Source organism: Grampus griseus (genome assembly GCF_964374135.1).
Source record: "Grampus griseus genome assembly, chromosome: 11".
Classification (NCBI taxonomy): Eukaryota; Metazoa; Chordata; class Mammalia; order Artiodactyla; family Delphinidae; genus Grampus; species Grampus griseus.
This window is the reverse complement of record NC_139005.1, coordinates 72,402,178-72,415,519: the sequence shown is the minus strand read 5'-3', so window position 1 is coordinate 72,415,519 and position 13,342 is coordinate 72,402,178. Positions and strand designations below refer to the sequence as shown.

At 43.5% G+C, this 13,342-nt stretch overlaps 2 protein-coding genes across 4 annotated transcripts in view; both read left to right on the top strand.

Moving 5' to 3' along the window:
• The first annotated feature begins 2,145 nt into the window (after nucleotides 1–2,145).
• The window catches only part of POC1B (POC1 centriolar protein B), a 207,354-nt gene continuing 196,157 nt past the window's right edge, over nucleotides 2,146–13,342 (top strand). For all 3 annotated transcript variants that reach the window (XM_082665740.1, XM_082665743.1, XM_082665742.1), the window contains exon 1: nucleotides 2,146–2,499. The gene's annotated coding sequence lies outside the window, so the exon portion shown is untranslated. The remainder of the gene's footprint in view (nucleotides 2,500–13,342) is intronic.
• Nucleotides 3,068–4,816, top strand: LOC309829652 (polypeptide N-acetylgalactosaminyltransferase 4; the record flags this gene model as incomplete). Its single annotated transcript, XM_082665744.1, has 1 exon — nucleotides 3,068–4,816. The coding sequence occupies one exon, from the start codon at nucleotides 3,068–3,070 to the stop codon at nucleotides 4,814–4,816; it is 1,749 nt and encodes a 582-aa protein (XP_082521870.1).

Sequence of the window (13,342 nt, the reverse complement as noted above, 5' to 3'; positions counted from 1 at the left end):
CTCCTAAACTAGAGCAATGTTTCCCAATGTACACAGCTGAGACTCCCATGGCAATCACCTAAGGGGCTTATTACATCTATAGGGTCCTCGATCCCACCCCCTATATGCTGATTCAGCATTTTGGGGAATGAGGTCCCCTAAATCAGCTGTCCCCAACTTTTTTGGCACCAGGGACCGGTTTTGTGGAAGACAATTTTTCCACGGGGGGTGAGTGTGTATGTGTGGCAGGGGAGGTGGGGGGAAGGTCCAGGCGGTAATGCGAGCGAGGGAGCGATGGGGGGGCGGCAGATGAAACTTTGCTGGCTCACCCGCCACTCACCTCCTGCTGTATGGCCAGGTTCCTAACAGGCCGCGGACCTGCAGCGGTCCGCGGCCCAGAAGTTGGGGACCCCTGCCCTAAATCATCATTATTCATGTTAAAATATGAGACTCAGAAACCTAGATTGTTGAGTTCTTAAAGGCCGGGAAAATACCTCAGTCACCTTTGTACTCCTCAGAGCCAAATATACAGGAGATATTCGACAAACATATACTTGAACTAATGTTGCAGTCTAAAGCTATTTCCTACTTGCTTGATTGCTGTGTATAGTACTCATTAAAACTAAATTCTATCACTAGACAACTAGTTAATCTGTAATTTTGGTGTATAGTTTATCTTTCATTTGCATAGAATGTGTATCTTACCAGCTGTGGTCTATTATGCCATCTTATGCTGCCAAGAATCTACTGTATATAATTTTCAGCTGAGTCCTTCAAGCTTTGAGGCAGGGTAATAAAGGGTATGGACTTGGAACTGGAAGAGCTGTGTGTGATCGTTGATAATTAAATTAAAATAAGAATCAAGTTTATAATTTGTAAAGGTTGGTAACATTTTGTAACTCTATTAACTTCATAGTGTTGCTGAAGCTCAATGATATTCTGTGCAAGAAAGCCTACTGTAGCAAAGGCTATTGTTACTATATTGCCCAATAATTTAAACAAAACAATATGTTCCTTTCTACGTCTTCCTAAAAAGTTTAAATATGCTGCTGTATCAATTTGCTGCTCTAAAGCATATGCAAATGAGATTGGAATACAAAACGCACAGCAGAAAAACATTAAGTGGATTCACAACATTAATTCATTCATCACGTTTATACAGTATTTACAACAAGCCAGGCATTGTGTGAAAACTTGTGATTAAATAAATTCAAGCCTGTCCTCCAGAGGTTTAGTTCCTTTGGGTATATTAATAAATAGCAAGCGGCCCCATTTCGCATCAAACTCTCTTGTGCGTCATAAGCTGTCTGGGACCAGCTTGAAATTCGCGCGGGCTGTCTCTTTAACGTGTAATAGAACTCTGATTGCATCGATCACAGGCTCATTACCCTCTCCCACGCTTCGGTCTCTTTTCTATCCCGGTTACTACCCTCCTACTTGTGTCAAGTCGTGGGGAGCGCAGGTGTTAGTAAAAGTTGGCTTTGATGTGTGCCGGCACCTGACCCCGGGGCTTCCTGCTTGCCAGGTGGCGGAGGCCAGGCTCTCTACGGCGCGGGCGGAGCCTCGGGGCTCGGCTGGTCATGCCTGGAGCGCGGGGTTTGAGTGGGCCGTTGTTGTAGTGACCGCGAGGCGCTGCCGCTCCGGGCAGACTGTTCCGGGCGCCGCAAGGTCCCCCTTCTTACCTCGCCCCCTCCCTTTCCCCGATTCCCCACACGGGCAGGGGGCAGGAGCCAGGAGCCAACCGCTCCCCCCATGGCCTCCGCCCCGGTAAGGACGGGCTGGGGTGCGCCTCCCCGGAGCCGGTCCCGCCGGCTGGGGAGCCAGGTCGGGGCCGCGCCCGCACCTGGCGGGAGATGGAGGCAGACGTCCTCAGTTGGGTCCCGAGCCGCTAGCTCCTCGCCCCTCGCTCCGGGGCGCCGGTGACTCGTCCTCTGCCACTGGGACACCGGGAGCGCAGAGCCCTGGCCGAGCTCCCGGGCACTCCTCCCCGAGTCCCGGAGTTCCGACAGCCACGGCAGCTCCATGGACCCCAGAATTCTCTGAGGGTTTCCGTGGAGAGCCTGCGTCAGAATCACCTGGGAAGTTTTTGAAAAGTACCGAAGCCCGGGTCCCGCCTCGCAGCTGTGACTGCGTGCCAGCGGGCGGGGTCCCGGAACGTGCATTTAAATGGAGCTGCCCAGGTGGTCCCTCGCGTGCGCTCGGTTCTGGGAAGCGCGAGTGGAGGATTCGGCCGGCTCTGCTGGGGAAGTTGGCGCTCGGCGTCCCCCTGTAGCGGTGGCCGCGTGTGCTCGCGCGGGGCGCTCCTGCTCTGCACACCCACCTTCGATGCGGCCGTTCCCGGGCCGGCCTCCGGGGGAGGGGACAGCGTTGATGCCCGACCCCCCCAAATTCGAGGTCAGCATCTGCTTTCAAAACTTGACAACTTTCCTTCCCAGGAGGACCCCGTTCTGCAGCGCTATTTTAAGGGCCACAAAGCGGCGATCACCTCCGCGGACTTTAGTCCCGACGGCAAACAACTTGGTAAGTTTTCTTTTTTTCTTTTTGTAATGAGACGCTCAACCGGTCAGAACCCTTGCCTCCTGTCCACGCCGGGCCCCCGCGAGAACCACTGAGGACGTATGGGTGGAGGTGGTGTTGAAAGCGGCCGAGATGCATTCGGAGCCAGAGTGGGCGCGAGCTGGGGCCACCTTGGTCATCCCGGCCCACAGCCCGGCCCCGCAGGGTCGCCTGTAGGCTTGGGCCTGGCCGACGACTTTCGCGAACTAACCACCAGGAGGAGTAAGTGGGAAGGGGCGGAGTTTGTCCTCGGCCCCGGGAGGGAGGGGGGTTGGCTGGAGAGTTTGTGAAAAGTTGTGAGACCAGCAGGAGGAAGTGGGGAGAGAGGCGTTGGGGCTGTTCCGGAGGCCGAGCACGGGGTGGTCTTAAGTGACCCCCGGGGAGCCCCCGCGGCTGGAAAGGAGCCGAGCGCCTGCATGAAAGGAGGAACCTGCTGGGAAGTTCGCTTCTACCTGAGCCCGGAATTCCAGCGTCGGGTCCCGCAGCCCTTCCCCTGCGTGGTGGCTCTGGTGGCCGCGTCCGCGCCCCAGCAATGAGGATCCGGATGGCCGTGAGGTGGACGTGGGCAGGCAAAAGCTGCCTGCTGCTGGCGCTTTTAACAGTGGCCTATCTCCTGGTGGAACTCTCCGTCTCCACTCTCCATGCCTCCCCAGGAGCCGGCCTTACCAGGGAGCGGGGCCCAAGACAGCTCTCAGACTCCGGGAAGAAAGCAGTGGATTTGTCTCGACCGCTTTATGAGAAGCCCCCTGCAGATTCCCATGCACTTGGGGAGTGGGGGAAGGCCAGCACACTCCAGCTCAAGGAGGGTGAACTGAAGCAGCAAGAAGAACTCATTGAGAGATATGCCATTAATATTTACCTCAGTGACAGGATTTCCCTGCACCGCCACATAGAGGATAAAAGAATGTATGAGTGTAAATCCAAGAAATTTAACTATAGGAGACTTCCCACCACTTCTGTTATCGTTGCTTTCTATAATGAAGCCTGGTCGACTTTGCTCCGCACCATCCACAGTGTTTTAGAAACTTCTCCTGCAGTCCTTTTGAAGGAGATCATCTTAGTCGATGACTTGAGCGACAGAGTTTATTTGAAGACACAACTTGAAACTTATATCAGCAATCTCGATAGAGTCCGCTTGATTAGAACAAATAAGCGGGAGGGGCTGGTTAGGGCCCGTCTGATTGGGGCCACTTTTGCCACTGGGGATGTCCTCACTTTCCTGGATTGTCACTGTGAGTGTAATACTGGTTGGCTGGAGCCACTTTTGGAAAGGATTGCTAAAGATGAAACAGCAATTGTTTGTCCTGTTATAGACACCATTGATTGGAATACTTTTGAATTCTATATGCAGACTGGGGAGCCCATGATTGGTGGGTTTGACTGGCGTCTAACGTTCCAGTGGCATTCTGTCCCCAAACATGAAAGGGAGAGGAGGAAATCGAGAATTGACCCAATCAGATCACCCACCATGGCTGGAGGACTGTTTGCTGTCAGCAAAAAATATTTTCAGTACCTTGGAACTTATGACACTGGGATGGAAGTGTGGGGAGGTGAAAATCTGGAGCTGTCTTTTAGGGTGTGGCAGTGTGGAGGTAAACTGGAGATCCACCCCTGTTCTCACGTGGGCCACGTTTTCCCCAAGCGGGCGCCATATGCTCGGCCCAATTTCCTGCAGAATACTGCTCGGGCAGCGGAAGTGTGGATGGACAGGTACAAAGAGCATTTCTACAATCGAAACCCTCCAGCAAGGAAAGAAGCTTATGGCGATATTTCTGAAAGAAAGTTACTACGAGAACGGCTGAGGTGCAAGAGCTTTGACTGGTATTTGAAAAATGTGTTTTCTAATTTACATGTTCCAGAGGATAGGCCAGGCTGGCACGGAGCTATTCGCAGTATTGGGATCTCTTCTGAATGTTTAGATTATAATTCTCCTGACAACAACCCCACAGGTGCTAACCTTTCACTGTTTGGATGCCATGGTCAAGGAGGCAATCAATTCTTTGAATATACTTCGAACAAAGAAATAAGGTTTAATTCAGTGACAGAGTTATGTGCAGAGGTTCCTGAGCAAAAAAGTCACGTGGGAATGCAAAATTGTCCCAGAGATGGGTTTCCTGTTCCAGCAAACATTATTTGGTATTTTAAAGAAGATGGAACCATTTTTCATCCCCACTCAGGACTGTGTCTTAGTGCTTACCGGACACCTGAGGGCCGACCTGATGTTCAAATGAGAACTTGTGATGCTCTAGATAAAAATCAAATCTGGAAGTTTGAGAAATAGAAGAGCATAACAGCACTTTCTCGTCCTGAGCTGACGATAGCTTGAGCAAAGTCAAAGAGCCTTCAGAGAGCCTCAGTGAAGATTAAGTTTATCAGCATTCACCCAGTGGTCATCTGCAAGAGCTCTGTAAAAGCTGTGGATCATTTTGGTAAAAACACTGAAACTGGGTACACAGAGAGCTGCTGTTTAATATTTCAAAGTGCCTTACTTATGGGTTTTATTTAAGAGCTTTGTCAATATGGTCTCTTCTTAATGAATTTGACTTGAGATACACAAAACATTTAAGTGCCAGACTTAATGTTAAAGAACGTAAAAGTCCATGCAAAACGAGGGATGATTTATTTTGATGGGTAAGTTCACTGCACATCCCATCAAAAAAAACCAAAAAAACAACTCAGAAATGTGCAGTTTGAGCTATTGCTATTTTTATTGTACATAGAATTTGAATTTCCTTTAGCCAGCACATTAAATTTCAGGTTTTGTTTATTTTTTTAATTCTAATTTTCCTTTACTCAAATAGAAATCAAGGAAAGTTAATCTTAAGGAGAAGGACCTGGTTTAGACATATGTGTCATTAGATGTGAATTTGAATGTAAGTTTAGAGGTCTTTTTAACATACAGACATCTCAGAAAAATATACCCATATCTGAATGAAATGAGAGATATTTACATTCCAGACTGCAAACTTGAGCTATTGGACTTAACTGACCTATATTGATACCTCACATCACTCTGATTTTGTAAGCTGTCCTCTCTGTTAACTTGTTTGTGTGTGTAGGGCATTTTCTGATTGCACTTCCTTAAGTTATGAATGTATTGGAGAGGGACTCATTCAGAATACTGTGCTTCTCTTTGTTAATGCTTAATCACTTAAAGTAAATGCTTAATCACTTAAAATTAACACAATAGAGGACAGCTGCATTTACTGAAATGTGTGAAACTGAAAGTGGGCCCACATCTACAAAGGCTGTGGAACACTCCTACAGACTTCTTGCTGATTAGGACTTTTAAGGATCAATTTTAAGAAAACAAGGGGAAAAGATAGCCTTGGCAATGGTGGATGCTGCCTTCCAGGTTGTTTTCTGCACCTAACCCTGAGCCTGGTGCTTAGGCAGCTGTCAGTAGTTGTGGGTGAATGACTGACTGAATGATTGGCTCAGCCGATGATTGTGACTTTGGTCAAGTCATTTGATTGACTTAGTTTGGGCCTCAGTTTCTCATCTGTAAAATGTGGGTGCTGGAGCAGGTCTTGAAGATCTCTCCAGCTCTGAAATGTTATGCTTGTACATTCAGTCACTGTGCAATCTTTACAACACCTTTATTTCCTCCCTGCTAACGTAGGTAATGTTGTTGTGCAACGTTCAGTCCAGTTATGAAGCTGGAAAAAAAGAAATGGTTTTAAAAATTAAGTGAGCTGAGCTCAACTGAAGTGGTTTATTTTGGATTGAATGGAGAGTTGTGGTCAGTGTTTGTATTCATTTTATTTTGACAATTGCTGAACCAATTTTTGTTTTTTATCTTTAATCTTTCAAACTCTAAAAGTTATCTTTTGGGTTAAGAATATGAATATTTTCCAAACTAAATTATGCAAGAAGTAAACATACTTAAAAAAATTATTTTTACTGGTTTTATTCCAATGTTGTATCCAGAATTCAATCATAGGCTGAATTCAGAATTAAATCTTAATTAGTTCATTGTGTTGTAGATTTGTGAAAAATGCATGCTCCATAAAGCATCAGTCCACAGTACTCGGAAGTTGTTTTCGGTGTCTACTTGATGACTTGGAGAGTAGGAACTTTGCAAAATCGAAATTTAAGAAAAGTTTGTAGGATAACCATTTCAAAAAGTAAAATTGCTATGTATTTTGAATATTTTGTTTCTCTTTTGTTTCTTAAAATAAAAATGTGTTAATAACTTTCTGTATGTTATGCAGCAAAGAATTGTCCAGATTCCATGTGCAGTGTGCATGGCCCTGGGTACAATTTAGGAGGGTTTGTAATCTGCTCTGATGTGGTTAATTGGCAGCAGATATGCTCCTAAACCCATATGCACCCTCACCCCTTGCTCAGTCTGCCTTTTCGTCTTTAAAATCACCCTTTCTCTTTTTATTTATTTTTGTTGTTCTTCTTAGCCCCCTATCAAATGGGAAACTAAGATTGACATATTCTAAATGTACTTACTGGAATTATTTTTATTCTAGAATCTTGCTGCTCCCATCGAAAAAAAAGGGAGCATTGAAAAGTAAAGCGCTTAATTCTTTATTTACCTTTTGCCTAAATTGCAGGGTGTGACCTGTTAATCTTTTTGGAAGAAATTTTAGGCTAGTGTTTTATTTATATCAGTAATTTGGAATCAGTGGGCTGTTCATTCCTCACAGTAATGTAGGTAACGGAAGAATGAGACCCAATTTTCATATATAGGCATTTCCAATTTAATTCCTAAAATACACTGTAAAACTACAAAGTATATTTTGATTGCCTACTTCTAATTTATTGGTACCAAAGCTCTCTTTTGCAGTAGATAATTAAGAGTTGATCTTTTAATTTATATGCTTAAAAACAGTTTTATAAAAAATTTGGTAGACAAGAAGTTTCAACTTTAAATGGTCACTATGTTATTTAGTGTTCAGTTCTATGAATATGTTGAGTAAATAGTCATTTTTAGCAGCCATTTAAAAAAATGATAATCTGGTCATCTACAGGATCTCTATAACTCAGAATAACTTGTTTGTAAACGAAAATTTGTCTGTGCACCCAGTAGTAGGCTCCTGAGTATTCATTAATTGTTGGCAAATCTCACTTTTCTAGGTTGATGATAGGAGGTTATTTTTCAGTTGTGTAATTTTAGTTGGTTTAGGGTCTCAATTTTAATTAATAAAATACTTAGTTTTGACTTTTTTGTCCTTTTCTATTGATGTTTTAATAATGTTTTAAAATGAGCACAAGGAATGTTGAGGTTCAGATTAATCTCTTTTGAACGATGAATTTTTTTGTGTGTGATGAGCGGTTTCCATCCTTTTTTCCGTTTGTTAATGGTATTTGCAATATTGATTAAGACATATAAAATAAAATGTGTGCCTAATTATTTTTGCAAATGGATTCTGATGATTTTAGTCCCTGGGGTCACTCTTCCTGTGTACACATTTATTGATGGTAATAGAAGTAAGTTAGCTTGTAATTATTTTACTTATTTGACAATGCAGGCAGTAGAATATTTTAAAAAGTTGAATTTCATGTATTATCTTGCAAAGTGTCATTAACCAGCAAGTATTCTGAAGTGGTGTTAACACTACTCGTGCATTAACTACTCATAAACAAACTGGAAATGATCGGAGATCTCTGGGACAAATTGGGGACACTATAGAAGGAGGCAAGTGGGTACGTGGGCACCTTAGCACAAATTTCAGAACCCTGGGCCGAAAAGAAATGTCTGTCCTGTAAACTGCATAGCTTCCCATTTCCCTCAACCTCCTCTCTGCATCACCCTGTCCCTAAGTGCAATTCCTGTCCACCAGTAGCATCTCTGTCCCTCTTTTAGTGATTCCCTCCAAACACCCTCCACCCCTGCCTCTCCCTGGCCTGAAACACTGCCTGAGCATCACCAGCCCAAGGACTCCGCTTTGTATATCAGATGTCTTATAGCCACGTTTAGGATATGTGTAGTCAAGCTAAACATATTTTCACTGATCTTTTTTTTTTATGTACAGTTTAAAATGTTACTATAAATATATGTTATGATCTTCCTAATAATGAGTAATATAATCTTGCTAGTAAGTTTCTAAGTGACTGCAACCCTATGCAGATCATTTCATCTCTCTGTGTTTCAGTTTCATGAACGTTAGAAAACACTGGAAAATCCGTAGAGACAATATTAGTGGCTGCCAGGGCCTGGGGGAGGCAGGAATAGAGAATGATTGCTAATGAGGATGGGTTTTTTTGGAGGGTGTGGTGATGGTGATGAGAATGTTCTGGAATTAGTGACAGTGGTTGTACAACTTTGGGCAAAACACTGAATTGTACACTTTAAAAGGGTGAATTTGTGGTATGTGAATTGTATCTCAATTAAAAAAGAGTTCAGGGGAGAAAAAGAGGCTGGAGAATTTCATGTGTCTCAGAAAAGATTGCTCTTTTCTCTGTCCCTCTGTGCATACTAGACTTTAAAACAGGCCAGCAGTATTTATTGTTGATACTTGAGTCATGCTGTAATTCAGCAGAATTAAGGAAGTTAGATAAATATGTGAATCTCCGAGCTTCGTATGAGGGTGCAGGTGGAAACCAGTTTGTATTGGAGTTTTTTCTTAAGATTTCAAAAAAACCTCAATCCTTTTGAACAGGAGGTAGAGATTATTATAAAAGGTGAAACGAGTTCCCAGAGTATATAATTGTCTGTGGCAGAACTGAAGACTAGGGAACTCCTTCTAACTTGCTAGTTAGTAGTCAGATACTACTTTTCCTTTTGTGCCCAACTTGATCATTTCCCAGGCTGGCTGGGAAGGGATGTCTGCTGCAGGCCAGCAGTGTCCTCAGCTGTCTGATCATCATTCTAACCCATTTATTTACACTTATCTAATCCTCTTCATAAAAGGAATAGGAGGTACTCTATTTACTTAGTACTCTTTTTTTTTTTCTTTAAAGTTAATTCTGCTATGTGTCAGGTGCTGTCTTATGCTTGGGTGTACATACAGAGATGTACAAAACAGGTGTGCTTCTTATGATGGTAGGAAGAATTCACAGTCCAGTGATAGAGACAGATATTAACAAGTAAACATACAAATCATGTGCAGATACAACTTCAAACTGGAAAACAACCAAATGCTGTGAAGAAAAGGAACAGGTTTCTTTGAGGGATGAAAACTGGGGCAAAGTACTTAAGTTTATGGGGTCAAAGAACACTTCTCCGTGGAAGTTAGATTTAGCTCAAGACCTGAAGGAGGAGCTAGCTAGGCAAAGACTAGAGACAGAATAGAATAAGCAAAAATCAAGGGTGGGAAAGAGCTTGTCCTTGATCAAGGAAATAAAAGAAGGCCAGAATGGGTAGAGCCTGTAAACAAAGGAAGAAAGAGAGCTTTAGGAGGTGAAATTGCAGGGGGAGGCCGAGGCAGCTTGAGTTGTCTTTGGAGGCTATAGTGGGTTAAACGGCGACCCCCCAAAAGATATGTCCATGTCCTAATCCCTGGAACTTGTAAATGTGACTTTATTTGAAAGAAAAGGTCTTTGCAGATGTAATCAAGGATCTTGAGCAGGGATCCTCCTGAACTATCTGGGTGGGCCCTAAAATGAGACATACAGAGGAGATAAGAGGAGGAGGCCACATGAAGTCAGAGATCGGAATGATAGAGCCACTGGCCAAGGAGCTCCTGGAGGCGCCAGAAGCTGGAAAAGGCAAGGAATGAAATCTCTAGAGCCTTTAGAGGGAGTGTGATCCTGCCAACACCTTGATTTTGGACTTCTGGCCTCCAGAACCGTGAGAGAATAAATTTCTGTTGCTTTAAGCCTCCAAGCTTTTGGTAATTTGTTATGGCAGCCACAGGAAACTAAGAGGGCATGTTTTAGGCTTTTGTTCTGAGAGTCATGGAAATTTGTTGAAGGATTTTAAATGAGGGAATGATACAATATGATTTATACCTCAAAAAGATCACTCTGGTTACTACGTGGAGATTGAACCACTGTGAGTAGAGAAATCAGTTAGGAGCTATTATATCAGCAGGAGATGATGGTGGTTCAGACTAGGATGGTGGTCTTCAAACTCGGTGATAGCCTGGGAAAGAGAAATTTGGGAGTTACTAGCATACAAATGGTATTTAAAGTCATGGGAATAGATGAGGTCACCTGGGAAAAACATAGAACAATGAGGGCAAATGGTCCATTTCTGAGTCCTAAGGCTCTCCAACCTTTGGATCAGAAGAGGAAATGACAAAAGAATCAAAGAAGGAATAGTCGGAAAAATAGGAGGGGAACCCATTATAGTAAGGTATTATGAAAGCCAAGGTGTAGATAGAGTGGAGTAAAAATGTAGAAGAGAGAGAAGAAGATATTAAATAGTCATTAGAAAGAGTGGGGAAGGGAACTGTTATAGAATTGAGCACCACTGGGTAGTGTGGAAGATCCGTGTGCAATTAGCGATCATGAATTTATAGTATTTCCAGTCTTCCTGGGAGTGTGTCTAGCAATTCTCACTGGCACAGATATAGTCTCAGAAAAGGCAGAGCGACTGGGATTTTGCCAGGGGAATTTAAAGGAAGGAGGAAAAGTCAAAGGATTGAATATATGTGTAAGAAGGGGTTTATAATTTGGATAAGGAGAGAAGTGAGGATTATAAATCAGATAGTGAAATGAAGATAGTGATAGAGAGCCTCAGTGGAGAACATAGGTCAATGGATTGGAGTTCTGGATGACTTAGAAGCTCATCCAGAAAAGAAGCTATAAGAAAAGCATGTTATCAAAGGGTAGTGGGTTTCATTTAGCAATCAGGGAAGTGTTGGTTCTGCTGGGGACAAAATCCAGGGTTTGACCATGGAATGGGCTGCTGAGGAAGCATGGAAGAAAAGGTCTTTGGAGAGGCCTGGTTGTCCCTTTAGTCTGAAATATTCATCACCACCTCACTCTGGTTGGCTGGCTCCTTCCTGTGCTTCACGCCTCCACTTAAAATGCCACTGATTACTCCATCTGAATAAAGTATTCTATGCCCATGAAAAATTCTCATGTGACATCCTGCTTTATCGTTCATGTCTCTTAGCACAATTTAAAGTGATATGCTTGCCTGCTAATTGACTTGTTTCCCTCTTCTCTGCTTAAATTTAAGCCTATACCAGGGCTCCCTGTTTTACAAATAAAGTAGCTCAGCACAAAGAGGCACATGGACAAGTGCTGGCAAGATAATCATTGGTCTTTGCTTTGGGTGTTATCATGGCTAAAGCAGATTTTGCTGGGAGAACGGTGATAGGTGTACTGTTCACATGGCTTTGGAGAAAGATATTTTCTTCCATTAAGATCCTGTGTCTGAGATGCAATATAGATTTTAGCACTTGAAAATGCTGCCCGAGTCAAGAGCTCTCCTGCAATTTTCAGATAAGTTTGTGACCTGCCAGCATATTTGATTTTGCATTTATTGAAATGTTCATTAAAACAATGCGTCTACTGAAACCCAAAGAAGTTACGTAAATGAAATAAAGCTTCACACAAACTTAAATTAAAAAAAAAAAAATTAAGCTCCCTATTCAGAGATTTTTGCCTGTATCGTTACTCAGGACTCTCCCCACCCCGCCCACCATGCCTTACATGTGGTAGGGGTGAGATATCTGTTGAATGAACTAATAATACCAGGAGTTAGAACGGAGAGAAAGACCTGAAGTGTGAAAGAGAAAATGATTGTTGCTTGAAAGGGCTGCAGGGAACTTGATGTCCCCGAGCAGAGTCAAAGTGTAAGTAGGTTAGTAGGAGGAGGGACTTTCAGAGAGGAGGATGTGTATACAAGAGGGATCATGTAGTGGGTGTTTCTCTGGCCCGTGGTAGCTTTGGGGAAGGAGAGCAGGCATGGGTACCAGGGTCAGCTAAGGGGCTATCTGGAGCATTATGGGAGATAGTGCAGGGTAATTGATGACCAGAGAGGCTGAAGGCTTAAATTCCTGCTCATGACTGGAGGAAACAGCATGAAGCATGGTGGATTTATACTCAGTAGCTTCTTGGAAGGTGGTGGGCTCTTGGGTTTCACAGGATGAGTTGGAAGGTGATCAGAGAGGAGAGGATGGGAAAAAATGACCACCTGTGAAATACCATCCCTCTTTATGCAGACAGAAACTGGAAGTTGAGTAACTTTGCTGAGGCGGTATAGCTAGTAAGCAGCAGAGCTTGGGTGAGCCTGACTTCCAGTCGGCCTCTGGAGCCACACTCTTCCATTAGGGCAGTTTCCCAGAGGGGCACACTTAAGTTTATACAAGTGTTAGAAGAGTTTAAGAGCATTTTCATGTGACGTGCACAATCTGAGCTGCACTTTAGAAGTTTCCATTTAAAACGATATATTTTAACATTGATGTTGTCACCTTTTCCTCTTTTTGTGTTCAAGGTTACCCTGTCATTGATTCATTCCCTATTTAATCTGTGGGACGTTTGTAGAGTAAATGACAGTATAGGACAAGTTTATATCTCCTTTTTCTTTCTGAATAGAGGCAGAATGAAATTGTGAATTTTTAAGTTATTTTCCTCACAGTGAAACTATAATTAAAGTTTGCCAGAAATTCTTTTTCTATTCTGGTTCTTGATGGCAACCTGTGTAGCAGATTTACTTAAGTTCCTCCTACTGTTATAGTTTTAAAAATTGCTCCCAAGCGCTAAAGTAAGCTCGGGTACACACTGAGAGGCAGTAGCAGAGTGCAGTATTTCTCAGATGTCCACATATATCAGAATGGACTGAGAAAGTGATCAAAAGTTCAGATTCCTGGGTTTTACTCCAGAGAATGTAACTTACTAGAAATACACGTTTTTCACAAGGTCCCCAAGTAATTCCAATGGGGATAATCAGTAAATCCCC